The 26,624-nt window shown below is 41.8% G+C and overlaps 1 protein-coding gene across 4 annotated transcripts in view; it reads left to right on the top strand.

Annotated features, from left to right (window-relative positions):
* GALK2 (galactokinase 2) overlaps nt 1-26,624 on the top strand; it is a 223,618-nt gene that overhangs the window by 155,846 nt on the left and 41,148 nt on the right. For all 4 annotated transcript variants that reach the window (XM_064291988.1, XM_064291986.1, XM_064291987.1 and 1 more), the window contains 2 exons: nt 391-543; nt 23,690-23,900. In XM_064291988.1, the coding sequence (XP_064148058.1) occupies nt 391-543; nt 23,690-23,900 (364 nt within the window). The remainder of the gene's footprint in view (nt 1-390; nt 544-23,689; nt 23,901-26,624) is intronic.

The following is a 26,624-nucleotide window of genomic DNA, read 5'->3' as shown; positions in this document are numbered from 1 at the left end:
TCCTTTCTTTCATTGTTTTGGGCTCAGCTTATATATCCCTTTTTCAAATGGGTTTATACCAGGCTGTATCTGGTCAGGTGCTTCAACTATGTGTTTATATAACACCCTGTGCTTTGCTGTCATTCTAACGCTACCTGGAGATTTTTTTTGTCTATTTGACTATATTTTCACTAGATTGTAGGCATTATGAGTGCAGGGACAGTGTCTGTCTTGTTCGCTGTTGTATCCCCAGTGCCTAGTATAGTGCCTGGAGTCAATAAATAATACTCGAATGAATGAATAAATGCATTTTTGTAAAAAGGCTCTGTTAAGTGAAATAAATGCGTACATGCTCAAACCTTTTCTGAATTCTAATAAGTTGTAACTCACCTGAGATTCTTTTTCCAACAGGCCAAGTTGATAGAATTTAGTCCTCTGAGGGCAACGGATGTGAAACTCCCAAGTGGAGCAGTGTTTGTGATCGCCAATAGCTGTGTGGAAATGAATAAGGCGGCAACTTCTTATTTCAACATCAGGGTGACAGAGTGTCGGCTGGCTGCTAAGGTACGAACTTGGAATATTAGTGAAGCTTGACAAAGGCCTTTTTCTTGTCCTTGCTCTTCGTATTCTGTGTGACTTTGTTTTTTCCCCAAAATTTAGGGCAACATTCTGACAGCTGCAACATTCTAACCGATGGTCTTTGGGTACAGAACAACCTGATTCCAAACTTGGAAGACAAAACCAATAAGTATGCCCTGTTAACCCCAGCTATTTGGAAACTATGAAGTGCACAGTTGGGTCTTGTAGGGTGGCAGCTGGGGAGAAGAGGACGGCTTATATCTGTGAAACACAGGCCATGGGGAGGGTCTTTGGATGGAGAAAGATAGGAGCTGGGGTAATTGATGGGAAGTGACCACAGCTGGTATTTCTTCCTCAGTGAGAATGATGGCAGCCTCATTCCCTAGCTCTCTCAGGTGCACCATGGTTGGTACTCAGCTATCACTGGTCATTCCAGAAATATAAGCTTAGCGTAACCCCCTGTGCCCAGGAGATGTCTGCATGTTTATTAGCGAAGCAGAAAGTAGAAGGGAGTCTTGGTTGTTCTCCTTTCCTCAGTTTAGAAGGCCCGTGCCAGTTAAACCTTAGATCTATTTAAGAAGTATTCATTGAGTAGCAGTTGTATGTCTAGCATCATAAAGATATTCAAAAGGGTACAAGACATAGAAGTAGAGAGTAGAGAGTTAAAGTTAGGGGGATATGAAATAGGAAGTGGTTAAAGAAAACAAAGCAACCTGTGATCAGGGCTCCAAGAAGTGACACAGAAATGAAATGTCACTGAGGATTTAGAATGGCATGTAGTGTAACTGGAAGGTGTGGGTGAACTGAAGCTGGGGGCTGGGGAATGGACACTGGGTCAGGAGCTCTGCTGTGCCCTCTTCTACCCTTCCTTTGACCACCTCCCGATTGAAGTTATGTACTTCAACTAAGATTCATGGTCACCAACCTTTACCAAGCCCTAGACACAGCCTGAAGTCTGTTTTCGCCCCAGTGTCCCCTGAAGCCCCTCTTACCCAATTCAGCCTGACTAACTTTATTTATTTATCTTAATTAGCATTTTATTATAGAACAGTTTTAGAGAAAATTATTGTGAAAATAGTACAGACATTCCCATATAACATACACCCAGTTGTCCCTATTACTAATATCTTACATTAGCATGGTACATTTATCACAATTAATACACCAAGAAAACACCCCAAAAAATCAAAAGCCACTGCCGTCAAGTTGATTGACTCATAGCCATCCTATAGGCCAGAGTTCAGCTGCCCCATAGGATTTCCAAGGCTGTGTATCTTATTCAGATTGTTTGCATCCTATCCTGTTTTTCTTTTGTCGGTTTGGCCAATGGTTTATTGATTTTGTTAATTTTTTTTAAAGAACCAGCTTTTGTTCTTGTTAACTCTTTCAATTGTATTTCTGTTCTCTATTTCATTTAATTCTGCTTTAATTTTTATTATTTGCTTTCTTCTGGTGCCGGAGGGTTTCTTTTGTTGCTCTTTCTATTTGTTCAAGTTGTAGGGATAATTCTTTGATTTTGACCCTTTCTTCTCTTTGGATGTGTGCATTTATTACTATAAGTAGACCTCTGGGCACTGCTTTAGCTGTGTCCCAAAGGTTTTGATAAGAAGAGTTTTCATTCTCATTGGGTTCTATGAATTTCTTTATTCTGTTCTTAATTTCTTCTGTAACCCAGTCGTTTTTGAGCAAGGTGTAGTTCAGTTTCCAAGTGGTTGATTTCTTTTCCCTGCTTTTTCTGTTATTGATTTCTACTTTTATGGTTTTATGATCAAAGAAGATGCTTTGTAATATTTCAATGTTTTGGATTCTGTTAAGGCTTGCTTTATGACCTAATATGTGGTCTATTCTAGAAAATGTTCCATGTGTGTTGGAAAAGAAAGTATACTTGGGTGCTGTAGAGTGGAGTGTTCTGTATATGTCTGTGAGGTCAAGGTGGTTGGTTGTAGTATTTAGATCTTCCATGTCTTTATTGAGCTTCCTTCTGGATGTCCTGTCCTTCACCGAAAGTGGTGTGTTGAAGTCTCCTACTATTATTGTGGAGCTGTCCATCTCACTTTTCAATGATGTTAGACTTTGTTTTATGTATCTTGAAGCCCTGTCATTGGGTGCATAAATATTTAATATGGTTATATCCTCCCAGTATACTGTCCCTTTAATCATTATATAGTGTCCTTCCATATCCTTTGTGGTGGATTTAACTTTAAAGTCTATTTTGTCAGAAATTAATATTGCCACTCCTACTCTTTTTTAATTGTCATTTGCTTGATATTTTTTTTCCATCCTTTGAGTTTTAGTTTGTTCATGTCTCTAAGGTGCGTCTCTTGTAGGCAGCATATAGAAGGATCATTTTTTTTTTTTTAATCCATTCTGCCGCTCTCTGTCTCTTTATTGGTGTATTTAGTCCATTTGCATTCAGTGCAATTATGGATAGGTATGAGTTTAGTGCTGTCATTTTGATGTTTTTTTTTGTGTGTGTTGTTGACAGTTTCTTTTTTCCACTTAAATTTTTGTGCTGAGTAGTTTTTCTTTATATATTGTCTTTTCCTCTTTTTCATTGTCATTGATTTTGTTTTTGCTGAACCTTTATGTTTTTCCTGTGTTTTATTTTGATGTGTGGGATTGTTGGTCTCCTTTGTGGTTACCTTAATATTTACCCCTATTTTTCTAAGGTTAAACCAAAATTTATTCCTTTATGTTGCCTTGACTTCTTCTCCATATGGAAGATCTATGACTACATTTTTTAGTCCCTCTTTATTGATTTAATGTTGTCACCTTTTATATAATGACTTCGCTGTTTCCCTGTTTTGAGCATTTTTTTTATCTTGATTTATTTTTGTAATTTTCCTGAGTTGATATCTGGTTGCTCTGTCCTTTGTTCTAGTCTTGGGTTGATATCTGATGTTACTGATTTTCTAACCAGATAAACTCTCTTTAGTATTTCTTGTAGTTTTGGTTTGGTTTTTGCAAATTCCGTAAACTTCTGTTTATCTGGAAATGTCCTAATTTTGCCTTCATATTTGAGAGACAGTTTTGCTGGGCATATGATTCTGGGCTGGCAATTTTTTTCCTTCAATGCATCATATAGGTTGTTCCATTGCCTTCTTGCCTGCATGGTTTCTGCCAAGTAGTCCAAGGTTATTCTTATTATTGACTCATTGTAAGTGACTTTTCGTTTATCCCTAGCTACTCTTAAAATTCTCTACCTTTGGTTTTGGCAAGTTTGGCTATAATATGTCTTGGTGACTTTCTTTTGGAATCTGCTTTATGTGGGGTTCGTTGAGCATCTTGTATAGGTACCTTCTCATCTTTCGTGATATCAGGGAAATTTTCTGCAAACAAGTCTTCAAAAATTCTCTCTGTATTTTCTGTTATCCCTCCCTGTTCTTGTACTGCAGTCATTCGTAAGGTTATTTCACTTGATAGAGTCTCATGTGATTGTTAGGGTTTCTTCACATTTTGAAATTCTTTTATCTGATTTTTCTTCAAATATATTGGTGCCAAGTGTTTTATCTTCAGTCTCACTAATTTTGCTTTCCATTTCCTCATTTCTTCTCCTCTGACTTTCTGTCGAGTTGTCTAATTCTGAAATTTTATTGTTAATCTGAATCGCTGATTGTGGTCTCTCTGTGGATTCTTGCACCCTATTAAATTTTTCATTATGCTGTTCAGTAACCTTCTCAATTTCCTCCACTGCTTTATGTATGTGTTCGTTGACTTGTTCTGCATTTTGCCTCATCTCCTTCCTGATCTCTTGAAGAGTTTTGTAAATTACTGTTTTGTATTCTGCCTCTAGTAATTCCAGGAATACCTCTTCAGGCAGAAGGTTCCTTGAAGCTTTGATTTGAGAGCTTGTTGAAGTGATTGTGGTCTGCTTCTTTATGTGATCTGATATTGACTGTTGTCTCTGAGCCATTTATAAATTAGTGTATTAATTTATTTTGTTTGCTTATTGTATCCTAGCTTCTTGCTTTGTTTTGTTTTGATATGCTCAAATAGGCTGCTTGGGAGAGCTAGCTCAATTATTTGCCGCCAGGCGCTCCTTGGAAACTCTATGCGGCAGTTCTACTCTGTCCTGTGTGGTCACTTTGAGTCAGAATCGACTCAACGGCACTGGGTTTTTTTTTGAAACTCTAATGTCCTGTCACCAGATGACTAGAGCTGTTACCAGGTATATGAGTGTTTTAGTCATCTAGTGCTGCTATAACAGAAATACCACAAGTGCAGTGCATGGCTTTAACAAAGAGAAATTTGTTCTCTCACAATAAAGTAGGCTAAAAGTCCGAATTCAGGACATCAGCTCCAGGGGAAGGCTTTCTCTCTCTGTCAGCTCTGGAGGAAGGTCCTTGTCATGCACAGGAACCTCAGGTACAAAGGACGTGTTCTGCTCTTTGCATTGCTTTTTTTGGTGGCGTGAGATCCCCTGTCTCTCTGCTGCTTTTCTCTTTTATATCTCAAAAGAGATTGGCTTAAGATACTATCTGATCTTGTAAACCTCATCAGTGTAACTGCCACTAATCCATCTTATTACATCATAAGCTCTACAACACAAGGGAAATCACATCAGAACATAAAATAGTAGACAGTCATACAATCATATAAGGGAATCATGACCTAGCCAAGTTGACAGATATTTTGGGGGACACAATTCAATCCATGACAGTGAGCCTAGGAATCCATTCACTTTTCTTGTAGTGATTTAGCTCAAGTGTCCAGGTAGTTGGTCACCAAGTGTGTGGCGTAGGCTCTGTCCTACAGTCTTAGAGGGGCAGGGGTGATTGGTGTAGGCACAGGTGTCTGGTTGCAGCAGGGGCTCATGCTCTGAGCAAGGCAGGGGCTAACAACTGTCCCCCCGAGTATCTGTGAGGAAAGCATGTCCCTGTTCCCTAGAGTGCACAGGTGGGTGGGTCCTGCAGCCAGACCATGGGCACCCAATGCTTTTGGTTGTAAGGACTGGGAGGCACCACTTATCCTTGGACCCCTGTCGTGGGTGGCTAGTTGGTGTTGGTGGAGCCACCAGTCCTCAGGCCCCTGATGCGGGTAGGTGAGGACCCTATTTAATAGGCAGAACAGTGTCAAATGTCAAAAACCCGCTTCTCCACCATACAGCTGAAACTGTTGAAATCAAATCTCAGGCATATACACTGTTGGCAGGCTGCCAACAAGGGCCTAAGCTCCTGAAATAGGCCCACACAGGTCCGTGCATGGGCAACAGGTGTTTAAAGTCCATGGACTGCTTGTGCCTGGACAGGAGCCGCTTCTGCCCTGAGTTCCCAGTTTAGGGGGGCTGACAGGTTATATTTTCCCCCAATTGTTAATTTATTCTTTCTCCAAGGCTGGGAGAAAGGCTCAGGGTGTGTAGCAGGTCCTGTCTCAGCCCCAGGGAAATTGACAGCCCCTGAAGCTGGCTTGAGGATTGGGGGCGTGGTAAATTGGACACATGTACTTAGGTTTTGCTGAGAGCGCTGGTCTTCGATTCTGGAGGTGTGAGTAGACCATGTGGCTTGCTGGGTTGCCTTGAGGAACCTGCATCCCAAGTGCTGCCAGCCCTGCGCAGTTGCCCCAGGGGATCGTGCCTGAGGGGCGCCCATTCCTGCCGAGTCAGGTCTGGCAACTCCTCACTGCTTCCGAACTGTCTCTCCCTTCCCCTGCTGTTCAATCCAATTTGCTGACTTTGCTTTTGATCTTCAGAGCTCCTAACTTGTCATATATATAATCACTTCGCTTGTTTCTTTGGGTCTTTGTTTTAAGAGGGATCACCGGAAGCATCTGTTTCGCCATCTTGGCCCCACGTTTCAGCCTGACTAACTTTAAAAAGCGATCTTATCCTGTATTTCGTGTTGGAAAAAGACGCTATCACACAGGCTTTGGCTTCCTGCAAGCATATTTACACCCCTCTCCACATTGGCATGTGCACCCCCACATCTGCACACCCCACATCTGCACACCCACACATCTACCACAACTGCACGTGCACCCCCACATCTGCACATCCTACACACCTGCACATCCTCCACATCTGCACACCCCACATCTGCACACCCCCACATCTGCACATCTACAACTGCATGTGCACCCCCGTATCTGCACATCCTACACACCTGCACATCCTACATACCTGCACATCCCGTCTGCAACCCTCCATATCTACACATCTACCACATCTGCACACCCCCACATCTGCATATCTACCACAACTGCATGTGCACCCCCACATCTGCATATCCTACACACCTGCACATCCTACACACCTGCACATCCTACACGTCTGCACATCCCCATGTCTGCAACCCTCCATATCTACACATCTACCACATCTGCACACCCCACATCTGCACACACCCCCACATCTGCACACACACCTCCACATCTGCACACCCCCACATCTCCACACCCCAACATCTACCACATCTGCACATCGGCAAACACACCCCCACCTCTGCACACCCCACCTCTGCACATCCCCACCTCTGCACATCCCCACATCTGCACATCCTGGTGCCTGAGGGTTTCTTTTGTTGCTCTCTTTCTATTTGTTCAAGTTGTAGGGACAATTCTTTGATTTTGGCCCTTTCATCCTTTTGCATTGTGCATTTATTGATATAATTTGACCTCTGAGCGCTGCTTTAGCTGTGTCTCAAAGGTTCTGATAAGAAGTGTTTTCATTCTCATTGGATTCTATGAATTTCTTTATTCCCTCCTTAATGTCTTTTATAACCCGGTCTTTTTTTTTGAGCAGGGTATTGTTCAGTGTCCAAGTGTTTGATTTCTTTTCCCTGGTTTTTCTGTTATTGATTTCTACTTTTATGTCCTTATGGTCAAGAGAAGATGCTTTGTAATATTTCAATGTTTTGGATTCTGTTAAGGCTTGCTTTATGACCTAATATGTGGTCTGTTCTAGAGAATGTTCCAAGTGCACTAGAAAAGAAAGTATACTTGGTTGCTGTTGGGTGGAGGGTTCTATATATGTCTAGGAGGTCACCTTGGTTGATTGTGGCGTTTAGATCTTCCGTGTCTTTATTGAGCTTCTTTCTGGATGTCCTGTCCTTCACTGAAAGTGGTGTGTTAAAGTCTCCTACTATTATTGTGGACCTGTCTATCTCACTTTTCAATGCTGATAGAATTTGTTTTATGTATCTTGCAGCCCTGTCGTTGGGTGCATAAATATTTAATATGGTTACATCCTCCTGGTATATTGTATAGTGTCCTTCCATATCCTTTATGGTGGATTTAACTTTAAAGTCTATTTTGTCAGAAATTAATATTGCCACTCCTGCTCTTTTTTGATTGTTGTTTGCTTGATATATTTTTTTCCATCCTTTGAGTTTTTGTTTGTTCGTGTCTCTAAGGTGTGTCTCTTGTAGGCAGCATATAGATGGATCCTGTTTTTTAAGCCATTCTGCCACTCTCTGTCTCTTTCTTGGTGCATGTAGTACATTTACATTCAGTGTAATTATGGATAGGTATGAATTTATTGCTGTCATTTTGGTATCTTTTTTTGTGTGTTGTTGACAGTTTCTTTATCCCACTTAATTTTTTGTGCTGAGTAGTTTATTTTTACATATTGTCTTTTCCTCATATTTGTTGTCATTGATTTTGTTTCTGCTGAGTCTCTATTTTTTTTCTTTTCTTTTGATGTGTAGGATAGTTTGTCTTCTTTGTAGTTAACTTAATATTTATCCCTATTTTTCTAAATTTAAACCAAACTATTTCTTTGTGTTGCCTTGTCTTCCTCTCCATAAGAAAGACGTATGACTACATTTCCTAGTACGCCTTTATTGTTTTAATGTTGTCTTATTTTACATGATAACATCTGGTTCCCTGTTTTGAGCATTTTTTTATCTTGAGTTATTTTTGTGATTTCCCTGTCTGGGTTGACATCTGATTGCTCTGTCCGGAGTTCTAGTCTTGGGTTGATACCTGATATTATTAATTTTCTAACAAGGACTCTTGTATTTCTTGTAGTTTTGGTTTGGTTTTTACAAATTCCCTAAACTTCTGTTTGTCTGGAAATGTCCTAATTTCACCTTCATATTTGAGAGACAGTTTTGCTGGATATGTGATTCTTGGGTGGCAATTTTTTTCCTTCAAAACTTTATATGTCATCCCATTGTCTTCTTGCCTTCATGGTTTCTGCCGAGTTGTCCAAGCTTATTCTTATTGACTCTCCTTTGTAGGTGACTTTTTGTTTATCTGTAGCTGCTCTTAAAATTCTCTCTTTATCTTTGGTTTTTGCAAGTTTGATTATAATATGCCTTGGTGACTTTCTTTTAAAATCTAACTTATGTGGAGTTTGATGAGCATCTTGGATAGATATCTTCCCATCTTTCATGATATCAGGGAAGTTTTCTACCAACAAATCTTCAACAATTCTCTCTGTATTTTCTGTTATCCCTCCCTGTTCTGGTACTTCAATCACCTGTAGGTTATTTCTCTTGAGTGAGTCTCACATGATTTTTAAGGTTTCTTCATTTTTTAAAATTCTTTTATCTGATTTTTCTTAAAATATATTAGTGCCAAGTGCTTTATCTTCAAGTTCAGAAATGCTGCCTTCCACTTGCTCAATTATCCTCCTCTTACTTTCTATTGAGTTGTCTACTTCTGTAATTTTATTGTTAATCTTCTGAATTTCCGATTGCTGTTTTTCTATGGATTCTTACAGCTTATTAAATTGTTCATTATCTTCATGAATAACGTTTTTAATTTCTTCACCTACTTTATCTGTGTTTTCCTTGGCTTGTTCTGCGTATTGCCTGATCTGCTTCCTAATTTCGTTCCTGATGTCTTGAAGAGTTCTATATATTAATCTTTTGAATTCTGCATCCGGTAATTCCAGGAAGGCACCTTCGTCCAGAAGATCCCTTGGTTCTTTGTTTCAAGAGCTTGTTGAGGTGATCATGGTCTGTTTCTTTATGTGACTTGATAATTGACTGTTGTCTCCGAGCCATCTGTATGTTTTTGTCTTACTTTATTTTCTGTTTGCTTACTGTATCCTAGCTTCTTGCTTTGTTTTGTTTTGATATGCCCAAAGAGGTTGCTTGAGTGAGCTAGCTTGATTGTTTTTGCCTTTGACGCTTTGAGGTCCTGTTGCCAGATGGCTAGAGCTGTTATCAGGTATATCAGTCTAGGGGTCTATTCCTTTTTCTTGTATAAATTCAGCTCAGCTGTCCAGGTAGATGATCATCAAGTGTGTGGTACAGGCTCTGTCCTACAGTCTTAGAGGGGCAGAGGTGATTGGTGTAGGTACCGGTATCTGGTTGCAGCAGGGGGTCATGCTCTGAACAAGGCAGGGGGCTGAGAATCATCCCCCAGGTGTCTCTGAGGAAAGCATGTTCCAGTTCCCTAGAGCGTACAGGTGGTTGGGTTCTGCAGACAGACCATGGGGGCCCAATGTATTTGGTCTTAAGGACTGGTAGGTACCAGTTATCCTCTGACCCCTCTTATGGGTGGCTGGGTGACCTGAGTGGAGCCTCCAGCTCTTAGGCCCCTGATGTGAGTAGGTGAGGACCCTGTTTAACAGGGAAAGCAGTGTCAAACATCAAACACCCTACTTTCCACTGCACAGCTGAAACTGCTGTGTCTGCCAACAAGGGCATAATCTCCTGAAATAGGCCCACAGAGGTCCATGCAGGGGGGAAATGTATTCATAGTCCACAGACTGTTTATGCCTGGACAGGAGGTACTTCTATCCTGAGCTCCCCAGGTTAGTGGAGCTGGCAAATTATCTTTTCCCCCAGTTGGGAATTTATTCCTTCTCCAAGCCTGGGAGGGTGGCTCCAGGAGCTCAACAGGGCCTATCTCAGGCCCAGGAAAATCAACAGCCACTGAAGCAGGCTTGAAGGTGGGGGGCGAGGTAAAATGTACGCAAGTACTTAGCTTTTGCCGACAGCGCCGTTGTTACTCTTGTTCCAGAGGTGTGAGTAGGCTGCGCGGCTGGCTATCTCTCCCTGAGGAAGTTGCGGCCAAATGCTACGACCAGCCCACTGCAGCCACTCCGGGAGTGGTGCCTGAGGAATCTGGTGATTAGGTCCGGCAACTCCTTTCTGTTTCTGATCCGTCTCTCCCCCTGCCACTCAATCCGTTTTGTAACTTTGGCTTTGATATTCAGGGCTTCTAGCTTGTCATAAATATAATCGTTTCACTTGTTTTTTCAGGTCTTTGTTGTCAGAGGGTTCACCAGAAGCATCTGGCTATTCTGCCATTCTTGGCCCTGCCTCAGTCTCTTCATCTTGAAACAATTTCTTCCTTCCGTTTACATTACAATTCACTTCCTGTTTTTTTTCCCCCCACCTCTATTGTCCAGCTATTTCTTCTTCGTTTTCTTTCTTTTTTTTTTTTTTGGAGAGAGGGAAGCAATGGAATTCATTTTTCTTCACTAGACATTTAAGTGTTGAAGTTCTTAAAGCATTGTCCTTAGCCTTCTCGTCTTTCTTTGTGCTCGTTCCTCTATTGAGTTCATACCCTCTCAAAGCTTCACCTCCCATATGTTGATTAATTTTTAATGAACAGGTTTAACTCAGGCCTTTTCTGCTGAGCTCCAAACCTGTATATCCAGCTCCTCATTGAACATCTCTACTTGCATGAATCATAGACTTCTCAAACTATTTTAGAACTGAACTCAGTCTTTCTCTTACAAACTTTTCATTGTTCCATTGTTTCCATCATTTTTTTATCTACTATTGCATTTACCTTCTTACTATTCCTGAAATTCATGCTTGTCTCTATCCCAAACATTCTTCAAAGAGCAGTTAGAATGATGGTTTAGAAATTTAAATCTGACCAGGTAACTCCCCTACCTTTTAAAGGTGGCATAGTGGTTAAGAGCATGGCTGCTAACCAATAGTTCAGCAGTTTGAATCTACCAGGTGCTCCTTGAAACCCTATGGGGCAGTTCTGATCTGTCCTGTAGAGTCTCTATGGGTCAGAAATGACTGGACAGCAATGGGTTTGGTTTTTTGGTTTTGGTATGGCATTTTAAAAGCTTCCCATTTCACTGGAATAGAGTAAAAAGTCCTTTATTCTTGCCTGGAGAGCCCCGCAAGACCTGGTGCCTGTGAATACCATCCTTTTCAACTCTTAGCACTCCTACCTCTATTGTGGAGTCTCTTGTGGCACAAACAGTTAAGCACTTGATTACTAACTGGAAGGTTAGTGGTTCAAACTCACGCAGAGGGGCCTTGGAAGACAGCCCTTGTAATCTGCTTCCGAAAAGTCATAGCCTTGAAAAAACCCTATGGAGTAGTTCTACTTTGCACACATGGGGTCTCCATGAGTCCGAACTGACTTGACAGCAAGAAAGAAGAAGAACAACAACAACCTGCATTGTACTATAGCCATGATGCTCCTTTGCATCTCAGGGACTTCATGTGTGCTCTTCCTTCTCTCAGAACACTCTTCCTCCAGCCCCTTTGAAGTCTCAGCATAAGTGTCCGTCAAGGAAGCCTTCCTTGATCTCTGTAACCTCAGACTAAGGTAACCCCCTCCTCATATTTCACAGTTATGGTACTTGTACTTTTAGTTATGGTGTTTATCACAATTATTTGTTTAATTTCTATCTCCCCTTGCAGTTTAGTTTTCCTGTGAGCCATGATTGTGTCTATCTTGTTAACCTTCTATCTCTAAAGCTTGACAGAATTCTTAGCCTGAAGTAGATATAAGATAAACATTTGTTGAATAAATGAGTGACTATTTCCTATGTCACTTGCCATGTCCTGTTTATTTGGTGCAATTTCACAACTTTTTAAAAGCGCCTACTTTATGCCCAGCACTGGGCTGGGTATTACGGAGATGTATAAGGTGTAGTTATCCTTGTGGTTGATTCATAACTTCTTCCCTTACCCATAGTTCCCTGAGTAGCGAAGCTGTGGAGAGCAGAGATGTGAAGAACCAGAAAAATAAAAGTTGTTTTTCTTTATCTGGAAAATTTGGGGTTATGCATTTTTTAAAAATCATGATTTAAACTTTTTAGATTTGGATTTTACTCATTAAGATAATGTCTAAAAATTATGTAAAGGAAGTATTTTAACACTTCTCTCTCTTTAATATTTTATTCTCTTAACATTGACATTCTCTTAGCATTTAACTCTTTTTTTTTTAACATTGACATTCTCTTAGCATTTAACTCTTTAGGGTGTATAAGCAGTGTATACATACAGAAGAAATGTTGTTGTTGTTGTTGTTAGGTGCCATCGAATCAGTTCCGACTCATAGCGTCCCCATGCACAATAGAAGGAAACACTGCCAGTCCTGCACCACCCTCACAATTGTTGCTATGCTTGAGCCCACTGTTGGAACCACTGTGTCAGTCCATCTCCTTGAGGGTCTTCCTCTTTTCGCTGACCCTCTATTTTACCAAGCATGACATCCTTCTCTAGGGACTGATCCTTCCTGATAACATGTCCAAAATATGTGAGACATAGTCTCACCATCCTTGCTTCTAAGGAGCATTCTGGCTGTACTTCTTCCACGACAGATTTGTTCATTCTTTTGGCAGTCCATGGTATATTTAATATTCTTCACCAGCACCACAATTCAAAGGCATCAGTTCTTCTTTGGTCTTCCTTATTCATTGTCTAGCTTTCACATGCATATGAGGTGATTGAAAACACCATGGCTTGGGTCAGGCTCACCTTATCCTCAAGGTGATATCTTTGCTTTTCTACACTTTAAAGAGATCTTTTGCAGTCGATTTGCCCAATGCAATGTATCTTTTGATTTCTTGACTGCTGCTTCCAGGGGTGTTGATTGTGGATCCAAGCAAAATGAAATCCTTGACAACTTCAATCTTTTCTCCATTTATCATGATGTTGTGTATTGGTCCAGTTGTGAGGGTTTTTGTTTTCTTTATGGTGAGGTGTAATCCATACTAAAGGCTCTGGCCTTTGATTTTCATCAGTAAGTGCTTCAAGTCCTCTTCACTTTCAGCAAGGAAAGTTGTGTCATCTGTATAAAGCAGGTTGTTAATGAGTCTTCCTCCAATCCTGATGCCCCATTCTTCTTCATCTAGTACAGCTTCTCAAATTATTTGCTCAGCATACAGATAGAATAGGTGTGGTGAAAGGATACAACCCTGATGCACGCCTTTCTTGACTTTCAACCATGCAGTATCCCCTTGCTCTGTTTGAACTACTGCCTCTTGATCCATGCACAGATTCCTCATGAGCACAGTTGAGTGTTCCGTAATTTCCATTTTCCGCAATGGTATCCATAATTTGGTATGATCCACACAGTCAAATGCCTTAACATGGGCAATGAAACACAGGTAAACACCTTTCTGGTATTCTGTGCTTTCAGCCAGGGTCCATCTTACATCAGCAATGGTATCACTGGTTCCAAGTTCTCTTCTAAATCTGGCTTGAATTTCTGGCAGTTTCCTATCGATATACTGCTGCAGCTGCTTTTGAATGATCTACAGCAGTTTTGCTTGCATGGGATGTTAATGATATTGTTTGATAATTTCGGCATTCAGTTGGATCACCTTTCGTGGGAATAGGCATATATATGCATCTTTTCCAGTCGGTTGGTCAGGTAGCTGTCTTCCAGATTTCTTGGCATAGACGAGTGAGCACTTCCAGCGCTGTATCCATTTGTTAATATATCTCAGTTAGGATTCTGTCAATTCCCGGAGCCTTGTTTTTTGCCAATGCCTTCAGTGCAGGTTGGACTTCTTCCTTCAGTACCATCAGTTCCTGATCATATGTTACCCCCTGAAATGGTTGAGTGTCAACTAATTCTTTTTGGTATGATGACTCTGTGTATTCCTTCCATCTTCTTTTGATGCTTCCTGTGTCATTAAATATTTTCCCTGTAGAATCCTTCACTATTGCAACTCAAGGCTTGAATTTTTTCTTTAGCTCTTTCAGCTGGAGATATGCTGAGCAAGTTCTTCCCTTTTGGTTTTCTATGTCCAGGTCTTTTCCCATGTCATCAAAGTACTTTATTTTGACTTCTTGAACTGCCCTTTGAAATCTTCTGTTCAGCTCTTTTACTTCATCATTTCTTCCTTTTGCTTTAGCTACTTGGCGTTCAAGAGCAAATTTCAGAGTCTCTTCTGACATCCATTTACGTCTTTTCTTTCTCTCCTGTCTTTTTAATGACCTTTTGCTTTCTTTATGGATGATGTCCTTGATTTCATTCCACAACTTGTCTGGTCTTTGGCCATCAGTGTTCAAATTGATCATCAGTGTTCAAATCTATTCTTGAGATGGTCTCTAAAGTCAGGTGGGATATACTCATGGTCATGTTTTGAATCTCTTAGACTTGTTCTAATTTTCTTCAGTTTCAACTTGAACTTGCACATGAGCAGTTGATGGTCTGATCTACAGTTGGCCCTGGCCTTGTTCTTAGGACGTTGAGCTTTTCAATCATCTCTTCCAACAGATGCAGTTGATTTGATTCCTGTGTATTCCATCTGGTGAGGTCCATGTGTATAGTTGCCGTGTATATTGGTGAAAAAAGGTATTTTCATTGGTCTTTCAAAATTCAGTCATGCAAACTCTGGCATAATTTCTACCATCAAGACCATGTTTTCTAACTACTGATCCTTCTTCATTGTTTCCAACTTTTGCATTCCAATCACCAGTAATTATCAGTGCATCTTGATTGCATGTTCAGTCAATTTCAGACTGCGGAAATTGGTAAAAATCTTCAATTTCTTCATTTTTGGCCTTAGTGGTTGGTGCATAAATTTGATTACTGAGTGGTCTTCCTTGTAGGCATATGGATGGATATTATCCTGTCACTGACAGTGTTGTACTTCAAGATAGATCTTGAAATGTTCTTTTTGTCAATGAATGCAATGCCATTCCTCTTCAAGGTGTTGTTCCCGACATAGTACACCATAAGATTGTCTGATGCAAAATGACCGATACCAGCCCTTTTCAGCCTAGGATATCAATCTTTGTGCATCCCATTTCATTTTTGATGATTTCCAATTTTCCAAATTCATACTTTGTACATTCCAAGTTCCTATTATTAATGGACGTTTGCAGCTGTTTTTTCTCATGTTGAGTCATGCCACATCAGCAAATGAAGGTCCTGAAAGCTTGACTCCATCTACGTCATTAAGGTGTACTGTACTTTGAGGAGGCAGCTCTTCCCCAATTGTAGTTTGAGTGCCTTCCAGTCTGAGGGGCTCATCTTCTGGCACTATATCAGACAGTGTTCTGCTGCTAATCATAAGGTTTCACTGGCTAATTCTTTTCAGAAGTAGACCGCCAGGTCCGTCTTCCTAGTATTTTGTACTCTGGAAGCTCTTCTGAAACCTGTCTGCCATGGGTGAGCCTGCTGGTATTTGAATACCAGTGTCATAGTTTCCAGCATCACAGCAACACACTAAGCCCGCACGGTATGACAAACTGGCACACGTGTGGGGGACAAAGAAATAATGCAATAAAATTTTCAATATCAAGGGTTAAATTAATTTTTTCCCTTAGGACACGCTTCCTTTTTCATGAAAGGGAACAAATTAGTGTCGTATTTGTTTGAGGGCTTACTGTTGTTGACTTTTTATCTTCAGGTTGTAAGTGTTGCCTTCCTGAGGAGACCTCAAATATACACAGGATTATTTTCCAAGTTTTATCACGAAATTAGGTATCTTCTACCAGATCCATAGGTGAGAGAAAGCAAGTGTGAGAATGTGCTCATGTAGTGACTGCTGTCTTCCAAAGTGCAGGAAGAAAATGAGGGGTAAAAGTGTGATGTTGAATCTTAGTACTCAACGCTGTTGAATAGGGGATTGTCTTTTAAGAGTTTATTAGAAAAAGGACATCTCTAGAAAACAGTAGGAGCTGCAGATCTTAATCCAGCCCTGAACCTACTACTCTTCGCCACGTCTTCTGAGTTTAACTGCATAACTCCATACACATTTTAGAGGTACTTTGGTCAGTGAAATTGGCATCCGAATTTGCCTTTTTGTCACACACTTCCCGCACTTGGCTTAGTTACTTTGAATTCCCCCTGTTTCGAAATATGGAAAAAGAAAAACTTATCAGGATGAAGAAATTTATTATTTTCTGAATCATGTTGCTGCAAATCACTAGAATCCAAGGTTCCATACAAAAGGCAATAAAGATAAAACTGCTAATATGGCTGCACACGTAGATCTTGATGTTAGGAAAATGCTTGCCCCTAGGATATGGTCTGGAATTCTGTAAGAATATTTTTTGTATAACATGGTTTCCTTCCTCAAAGAAAATGACTTTTGTTTGGAAATGGCCTCATTAAATCAGAAAATAAAACCCCATGGAAAAGGGTGAAGAAACTCATCTCAAAATGGCCAAACTTTCTTTTTCCAGACAATAAAAATGAAAAGCCAGTGGAGAAATTGCTAATCAGGGTAGTTGTGAAAATGAGACTGATTAGACAGAGCTCCACATGGCAAAGATATAATTAATAGCATTTACTTGTTTTTCCTCTTGTCCTATCTTTGCAAGTTCCTTTTTTTTTTTTTTAAATAAATGAGTATGTTCTATATCTACTTAGCACAGGGAAGTACACTAAATTTATAAAGACAAATTTTTCTTTTTCTTTAATGTTGACAGTTTCTTCCGTTCTCAAGTTTTGTTTTTCTTTCCACTTCATCTTTCTTTGTCTTTCTCTCTTTTGTTTTTCTTTCTTCCTCTCCTTCCATCAAGTTCACTGTTTCAGGGAAGCTAGCAAAAACTTAGTAATGCAGATTTCATTAGAGTCTTGTAGAGCTGTTTGAACTAAAATTAAAAACATTTTAAAGCAAATGCAATAGAAATTTAAGTTGTTACTTGCATAAATACTTTAAATGAAGCACATTTTTATAGTCTTAAATTGACAAAGTGACCAGGGAACTTTAATGGGCAGAAAATTTTTCATATTTATGTGTATTTACATTTTTTCACAATTTTATTTCCTCTGAAAAAAAATTGTGGCTTGAACTTTTCCAGAAGTTTTATATTGAGGGATAAAATGTGTGATGCCAATAATCAGGATTAGTAGAAGTCCACAAGGAAAGAGCAGTTATGCCGCTACTGCTGTGCATGCCCTGAGCTCCTTGTGGCAGCACGTGAAGCAGTGAAGGAAGGCGTTTCATGTGGTCTTTAGACACTTCAAGGAGAATTTACAGCTTGGTTCTTTACTGGGCCTGTCTGGCCAAGGGCCATCACTCATCCAGTTTTTCAACTCTTGCCATGTACTGGTCAATATGGAATTAATTCTCTGTCTGGTGATAGAATGAGAAGAGAAATGAACATAATATTCTTAGGGCTTTGGCAGTTTCCTTGCATTTGAGTTGAGAAAAACCAAACACCTCGGAATGGCCAACATCACTCAGCCTGTTGGTTCAGTAGAGCAAACTCTGCCAAGACTCTAGTGTGGAGTACTCAGAGAATGGTGCGTCCAGGTGAGTGGCAGAATGTACATTTTGGGGAGCAAGTAGTGACGTGTTTAGTGGAACTAGGTTGTGGCAAGGCCTTCAGAGATGTGCTAAGGATCACCCAGGCTTGGTCCTAGGCATAGTGGGGAGCCATTAATTTTGTTAGTATGGTATTTTAGAAGTATTAATCTGGCAGCAGGAACTTTCGTCTTAGTCTAGAGTGTCAGTGAGGATGGGATAAGAATGGAGGCTCTGAGAGGAGAGGAGGCATGACTAGACCTAGTAAAGGGTTGAGTATAAGGCTCTCAATGATTAGGTTGCTGTCTTTTGGAATAAACGTTATTACTTCTGTCAAGTTTTTCCTGACAATTCCCTCCCATCACATCCTGTACTTTTCCATTGTAACAGCTTATCACAGTTGTATAAACATTATGTAATTATTTTGTAACATTTGACTCCCCTGGTAAAGTGTGAGCTCCCTGTGGTCAGGAGCTGTGAATGCCTTTTCTCTGCTATCTGCCTATGGCCTGGAAAACAGTAGGTACTCAAGTAAATACTCAATGCATGCAAATGGGCATGAATGAAGCCAACACACTGAAGAGATGGTGGCTGCAGTAGCATGGAAACCAAAACACCCAGACCTGTTGCCGTTGATTCTGACTCATAGCGACCCTATAGGCCAGAGTAGAACTGCCCCATAGGATGGAAAGTGACTGCAAAATAGAAAGTGGTGAAAATTCCTGTGGACTTTTCTTATAGGTGGTTAGAAATTTGAGTCTGAAGCTTATCTCATGGCTAGGGGTATAGCCTTCAGATGAATTTATTTTAAGAGAACAGTTGAAGCCAAGAGCTAAGTTCAAGTTGCTGAGGAAAAGAATGTGGCAAGAGAAGATCAGAAAGCCAGGGGTTGGGCTTGAGACATAGCTTCAATTAAATAATGAAAGTAAAAAAAAAAAAAGGTTTTTTTTTTTGTGGAATAAAGGCCAGAGTGGTGGTAGAAGGGAAACCAAGAAAATTCAATGCTACAGAAGGCAATAAAAGAGGGAATTTGAACAAGACCGGTACTGAAGAGGGTCGGTAGCCACTGATTCCTTAAGGCTCTAGAGGACTGAGAAGACCAGTGGCTTTGAAAGTTGTTTTGGAGATAAGGAAGGGTGTTTGGGAGGCCATATTCAGAAGTTACAATGGTCAGTGAGGGCCTGCAGGCTGTGAGGATGGGCCCCTGATTCTAGTTGTTGAACAGTGAAAAGGAGGGCGAAGTGAAGAGCAGTAGCTTTAGGAATAAGGAATTTTAAGACAGAAAACATCTGTATATATTTGAAGGCATAGGGATGAGAGGAAAAAACCTAGAGAGTCATGGAAATGTGGGGAGGGAAGTAAACGGACCTTCACACAATGCCTCTTTTGGGCTAGGTAAAGCCCTATGCAGTTTTATTGTTACTCAATCTTCACAGAAGCTTGTGAAGTAGCCCTTCCAAAAAACCCATTACCTTTGAGTAGATTCCAACTCATAGCGACCCTATAGGACAGAGTAGAACTGCCCCATAGAGTTTCCAAGGAGGGTCTGGTGAATTTGAACTGCCAACCTGTTGGTTAGCAGCCATAGCACTTAACTACTACGCCACCAGGGCTTCTGAAGTAGCCGTTAAGTGTCCCATTTTACTTAATAGGAAATTCAGGCCTAGGTAAATTGTGACCTGTTTTATTAGACTGCCTTGCTCTTTCTGTTGTACCCATGATGAGTTAGATGTGAGTGGGATCCAGAGCACAACATTTGGGTTTGCTTTAGAAATGAGAGGCTGTGCTGGGAGTCCAGGGATGATTGTAGTGGGTCGTGCAGGTTTCTTCAGACTTACTCTATGGTTTGCAGACTAAAGTGGAGAACAGACAGTGGGGATGACTCAAGCGTGGGGCAAGGCAATGTGATGAATGTGTGTTGATGATGGCTGTGAGGGAACACTGACACGGAAGTCACTGAGCACTACCCAAAGCTGGGAAAGGCCTCTAGTGTAATTGGTAGGGGTGAGGGCGAGATAAGAAAACGAAGGTATCCACAATAGAAACAGCTATGCCATGACCCCATTTATGTCAAATTACATGCATGTGGGTATGCATAAAGAAATGTATGAAAGGGGGCTTATCCAAACGGTGGATGGTGTTTATCTCATTGGGGTAATTTGGATGGTATTTTAATTTTTTGTTTTTGTGCTTTGAAATTTTATGTATTGTTTGAGGTTTTTATAGTATGATTTATATAGCCAGAAACAATAACAACACAACTGCTTTTGTTGTGTGGAAGACAGTTTGTTGAATTAATTCTTGTTTTTTAGAGGTAACTCAGAGAAAGGATTAGAAACTATCCTTTGCTGATCTGGTGGGGAGAAGACTTGGTGCTTGTTCCATTGATTTGTTAACATTATGAAATGCTGTGCAGAAGTCTAAGCTGAGGTAGGTGAATTCTGACTGGCAAACACCTCTATTAAGAAGGGTAGCAGATGCTGTTGGTCCCCCCACCCCCACCCCGTATCATCTCGGCCCTCTTAGTACCACACTGTCTTACTGTGAACTGGGGGCTTTTTCTGGCTGTAGGAGCATGCTTAGTCTACATCTGGGTCAGCCTTTAGGTGCTGGGGAGTTTATACCCTTGGGAGCAGTCCTCATCAGTCTTGTGCTCTGGATGCCATCCATTGTCCCATCTTTCTTGCCCCTTTGAATAGGATGTATCTGAGGTTTATACATATAGCTCCCAGAGGTCCCCCGCAGGGCTGGCCTCACTTGTCTACATTAGCGTATCTTGTATTGGTTTACTTCTCTCCCAGCCTCACTTTCTACTCCATTAGTGCCTCTTGGGATTGCCCTCCCAAAGAAACTACTTGCTCTCCAATTCTTGTCCCAAAGCCTGATTCTGGGAGAAACCAACCTAAGACAGGATTCTAGCAGCATTCTTCAGTGCTTCGTTTCATAACTCTGGACAAGGCACTTGTTGTTTGCTCTCTGGCCCATCGAGTGTAGAACAGAGCTCCAGAGCCTCCCACAGGTGGTATATGAGTAGTTAATATTTGCAGTGGTGAAAGAAAATGGTGAATGTTGACAAAGAACTGCTTTCTCTTACTTTCCCATTCTGCTACTGAGTGAGGAATTTGTGATGAAATGACCCCAGCCCTGACTCATAGCCCCACTTCACAAATGTGAAGTAGGCCAGCCACCATGGCCACAAATAGTAATTCCCTCATGAAGTTCTGTCTTTGAGCAACAGCGATTTTTGCCACCCACTTCCATCATCTGCAAGTCATCTTTCTACTTCCTGAGCCAAATTTCAAAGGGCTTCAGTGGCTTTCCAATTTTATTCACTCAATGCAGTGCACTATTCAGCTGCTTACGGACAATGCAGCTGTCATTGAGGGCATGTGGTCGTTTTCATCCTTAATTGAAATATACACCAAACTGGCTGTGTGGCCCCTCCAGATAAGGGCTAAGTGGACAATTGGGCTAACAGCGAACTGGGATATTGCTAGAGTGAATGTGAACTTCAATATGTTAATGCCTTTGTCTGCAAAAGAAAAGTCCACAGGGAGGCTGCTTTGAAAACTGAACCTTGTAGGCTGAAGGCATCCCTTACAGACCTTCTACCCCCAAACACTGGCTCAGTTACCTGGGATCAAGGGCCTGGGGCTGTGTGACTTCTGCTAGTGAGGCTGACTGGGGATAGAACTTGGAGATCATTGTGGACTGAAAAGTTCTTAGGGAGAAACCACTCCCAGTTCTCTGATGCTTTTCCTGCCTGCCCCCCTCATCACCCCTCAAGGAACCCATCTACAAGGTTTTTAAATCACTGGAATGTTCACCTCTAGCACAAGTCTTGGCCTCCATTTCTAAGACTGAAGTGCAGATTTGCCCTGCTACGAGTATCATGACATAGATAGCATCCATACCTTATTGAGCATGTGGCCTTGGGGAAGCAAAAGAAAGATAGTTACTGGACTTGGTTCAATTTCCGACTCTGTTTCTTACTAGTAAGGTGCCTTTGGGCAAGTCACTTACTTTCATCTCTTCAATGTGATAGGCAATAACCTATCTCACAGGGTTGCTGAAGATCAAAGGAATTAAGAGTACATTTTAACTCATTGAGCCTACAGCACTAATGTGTGTTAGCTTCATTGCTCATCTCAGTTGGATTCTGGATCTGTGTTGTGAGAAAGCTTCAGTCTAAGAGATCTTTCACACTAGCTCTTTTTCCACACAAAATAAATTGGAAGATGGAACATGAATTAATGAATTGAAAGAAAGCTGCATAGATTGACTCAACTCTTATGAACCCAGCACCCATAATAAACTCTTGGTGTGTCCTGGTGGTGCAGTGCTTAAGTGCTCAGCTGCTAACCAAAAGGTCAGTGTTTCGAACCCAGCAGCTACTCTGCGGGAGAAAGATGTGGCAGTCTGTTTCTACAAAGATTTACAGCTTTGGAAATCCTATGGGGCAGCTCTACTCTGTCCTGTAGGGTTGCTGTGAGTTGTAATTGACTCGAGGGTGGTGGTTTTTTGTTTTTTGTGTTTTTTAATGCTAAACAAACAAGGTTAGAAAATAGGTCTTAGCTCATGGCCCTGATTTAAAAAATGGTACTATATTCAGTGAAATAATTCAACAGAAAGAAAAAAAAATTCTGTTGTGTTTTTTCCTAGTTCTTTTTTAAAATCATTAACTTCTTTCATATGTATGAGCCAAGATTTTAAAAAGAGGATTAATGACTATAAGGACTTCTGTTATTAACATTCTTCAGAAGTAAGTGGCTGTAACGAAAGTCCCATGGTCTTTCAGTAAACCCTGCTTCCTGTCGAAAAGAAATTCGAGTCATCAGCATAGGAGGGGAATAAATCAGATGCGCATTTCCTGGGAGACTGGTTTCCCCTCCGCTTGCTCGCCTCTTTTTGCCGATTTTGCTGTCTGCACCTGCTGTCCTGACACCCAGGGAATGAATTTTATAGATGTCGAAGTGAGAGCAGTCTTCACTGTTTTGGTTATCAGCTGTTCTGCAGGGCTCCATCTGTGGTGTGGGGAGAATGAGAGAAACATATTCTGATTTGGGGTTCCCACGAGTGCACCTGGTTACAAAAGTTTGGTTTATACTGACCCTCTACATCCGATTGGGGAGGTGCCTCAGAATGCAATTGGAATCCAAACTCTTCTGAGGGTGGAGAAACTTAAACTTCTACCCCCGCTACCAGCGACCTAATGAAATGCTTTTTCATAAGGTCACCAGTGAGGTTTTCATTTAAAATCTGAGGCTTTACTCCAAACACCCAGATACTTAAATTCATTAGCCGTTTTCAAAGAGGCTTGTAGTAAACAGGAAGTGCCCTGATGAGACTAGGCACGCAGTACACCTCAGGACCAAGGTCACATGACATTTGAGTAGTTTTCTCTGGACTTTATAGAGAGGGGTGTAGTCGGGTGAACTGAACAGGGATAAAAGAAGGAAATTATTCAAAGAAATAGCCCTGAGGGAAAGTGGTGACAGGCAAGAGAAAAAAAATTCAGTGGAGGATTAGTGTTTTTTTTTTGGAAGGACAAAACTAGCCTGTGAGTGTCAAATAAACATGTTTAATTCCAAACATCTGAATTCAATGTACATTTCCAAGCAATGGTGGGAAATTTGGATAGGTTGAATGGAAAAAAACAAAAGAAAACAAACAACAACAACAACAACTAAAAAACAGCATAAAGTTGAATTTGGCTAATTACAGTAATACATCAATTTCTGAAATGAAAACTGACCATCATCTTGGTTGCAGCTCCTGGCTAAGTACAAAAACCTGCCATGGGATGAAGTACTGCGGCTGGAAGAGGTACAAGCCAGACTAGGGGTCAGCCTGGAAGACATGTTGTTGACCACAGAGGATGCCCTTCACCCTGAACCCTATAGCCCTGAGGAGATCTGTAGGTGTCTGGAAATTAGCCTGGAGCAACTCAGGACCCAGATCCTGAGTCCAAACACTCAAGATGGTGAGTCTGCTGGACAAAGTAAGGGGACAGGTTTTTCTCCTACTCACACCTAGAAAATGGCCCAACATTGCACTTCCCCACAGATCTCTCTGACTTTCAAACATGTATGTATGTTTTGGCAAACTTGGTGATCTAGATTCTTCATTTCATAAATTCATTCATTCAACAAACATTTTCTGGTCTGCTATATACTGGGTGTTTTGGCTAGGCAAAGGTGAATAAGACATGGTTCCTGCCGTTAAGAAGCTCCTAATTCAATGTTTTTTTTTCAGCTTATTTTTTTTCCCCAACCATTTTTTTTTTCCAGGTATTCTGTTGCTTACATAAAACGGTCTAAGTTAAAGCAACTTAAGTTAAAACACAGCTGCTGTGTAATAGCACTCTGGGACATCCAGAAGTCTTAGCTGCTGAGGCTGAAAATTGTGATGTAATTCAGCATGGGAGCTTGTTTCTATTTGCCTGCTGCTTTCGCGTGATTTTCATTTTATAGTGATAACATCAGAAGCCTGAGATGAAGGCCAGGTGAAAGTTGGAGGCATGGAGTAGAAGCCTGAGGTGGCTGCCCGTCTTAAAAATAAAGGCTGTTTATCTGTGTGGCTGCTGACACCTAGCTAGTGTCCTGTAGGCATGGGCGCTGACCCCTAGCTAGGGTCCTCTAGGTATGGTGCTGACACCTGACTAGGGTCCTGTGGGTGTGGGCGCTGACCCTAGCTAGCATCCTGTAGGTGTGGGTACTGACCCCTAGCTAGGGTCCTGTAGGTGTGGGTTCTGATCCCTAGCTAGGGTCCTGTAGATGTGGCACTGACACCTAGCTAGGGTTCTGTAGGTGTGGGTGCTGAGCGCTAGTGAGGGTCCTGTAGGTGTGGGTTCTGATCCCTAGCTAGGGTCCTGTAGATGTGGCACTGACACCTAGCTAGGGTTCTGTAGGTGTGGGTGCTGAGCGCTAGTGAGGGTCCTGTAGGTATGGGTGCTGACCCCTAGCTAGGGTCCTGTAGGTATGGGCGCTGACCCCTAGCTAGGGTCCTGTAGGTGTAGGTGCTGGCACGTAGCTAGGGTCCTGTAGGTGTGGGTGCTGGTGTCTAGCTAGGGTCCTGTAGCTGTGGGTGCTGGCACCTAGCCAGGGTCCTGTAGGTGTGGGTGCCAACCACTTGCTAGCGTCCTGTAGCTGTGGGAGCTCATGATCTTGCTCCCAAAATCATTTCACATAATTTCCTAACATTCCCATACCTCAGCCTTCCTTACCTTCTCTTTCGTTTTTTCTTTCCTTCTTTTTTTTTTTTTCACCTTTTTTTGATCCTCTACACAGGCAATCACCAATTCCAACTGAATTCCCATTTACAGAGTCTTGAGAATCTCTCCGTTGGGCTATATCCACTAACGATCCCCCATTTTGGGCTCTTGTTATGCAGCATGGAGCAGAGCAGTAGTCTCCTAGGTGGCATCCCTTTTGCCCATCTTTTAGATGTCCAACTCACATCGCATGTAATACCTCTTTGCACATGTTCTCCAATACTCCACAATCCTCCACGCCTCTGTGTCTTCACAGAGGCTCTACTCTCTGCCTGGAATTGCCTCTAACTCCTCTCAGGCTGGGGATCCCCTAACTTCGAGCCACCTTCTCCAGGTATTTAGTTAGTCTCTCCTCCAAACTGCTAGAGTTTCTGATAAATACCTTTATTACAGCAGATATCGTCCACTGTGATTGTTGTGTGGACTCTTCCCCACTAGACTCGACATTACTATAAGGTGTCCTGCTTATCTTTGTATTCCAGTGTCCAGCACAATACCTAGTCCAGAGACATCAATATGTACCTCAGGCTTTGCAGGCCAGACAGTCTCTGCTGCAACTCTTCTACTCTGCTGTTGTAGTACAAAAGCAACCAGAGCCAATGCGTGGCTGTGTTCCAGTAAACTTCATTTACAAAAACAGGTGGCAGGTCAGATTTGCCCTGCAGGTCAGAGTTTGCTCACCCCAGTTCTAGAAATGCTCATAAAGTTAAATTGGAAAAAGAAGAAGAAAAAAAATTAAATTGGCTCTGATAATATTAGGAACCAAAGCCCTAATCCTCGTCCTTAGATGATTACCTTATCCCAAAGTTGTCAATAGTTGCAACCTTTAAGGCATTACTTCATAGACCAACCCACTGTAGTCATTCAGTAACTAGTTGAAGAACTGACTGTAGGGGAGTGGAAAGGAAACGTGGCTCCGAGGTCATTGCATAGCTGGTGCTCGAGCCACATTCCTACCATCACCTGGCCCCAAGGGGCTACAGCACCCTAGCTAAGGGTCAGTGCACACACCTACAGGACCCTGGCTAGGAGTCAGTGCCCATACACACAGGGCCTTAGCCAGGGGTCAGCGCCCACACCTACTGGACCCTCACTAGGGGTCGGTGCTCATACACACAGGGCCTTAGCCAGGGTTCAGTACACACACCTACTAGACTCTAGTTAGGGGTCAGTGCCCACAGCACCAGATCCTAGATAGGTGTGAGTGCCCACACCTACTGGACCTTAACTAGGTGTCAGTGCCCACACACGCAGGACCTTAGCTAGGGGTCAGCACCCACAGCTACACAGACCCTAGCCAGGGGTTAGCACCCACACCTATAGGACCCTAGCTAGGTGTCAGTGCCCACAGCTAAAGGACCCTAGCTAGGTGTCAGCGCCCACACCTACAGGACCTTAGCTAGGTGTCAGCGCCCGTACCTAATGGACCTTAGC

Source organism: Loxodonta africana, chromosome 10 (genome assembly GCF_030014295.1).
Source record: "Loxodonta africana isolate mLoxAfr1 chromosome 10, mLoxAfr1.hap2, whole genome shotgun sequence".
Taxonomy (NCBI): Eukaryota; Metazoa; Chordata; class Mammalia; order Proboscidea; family Elephantidae; genus Loxodonta; species Loxodonta africana.
Note: the sequence above shows the minus strand (reverse complement) of the source record. Positions and strands in the feature narration are given on the sequence as shown.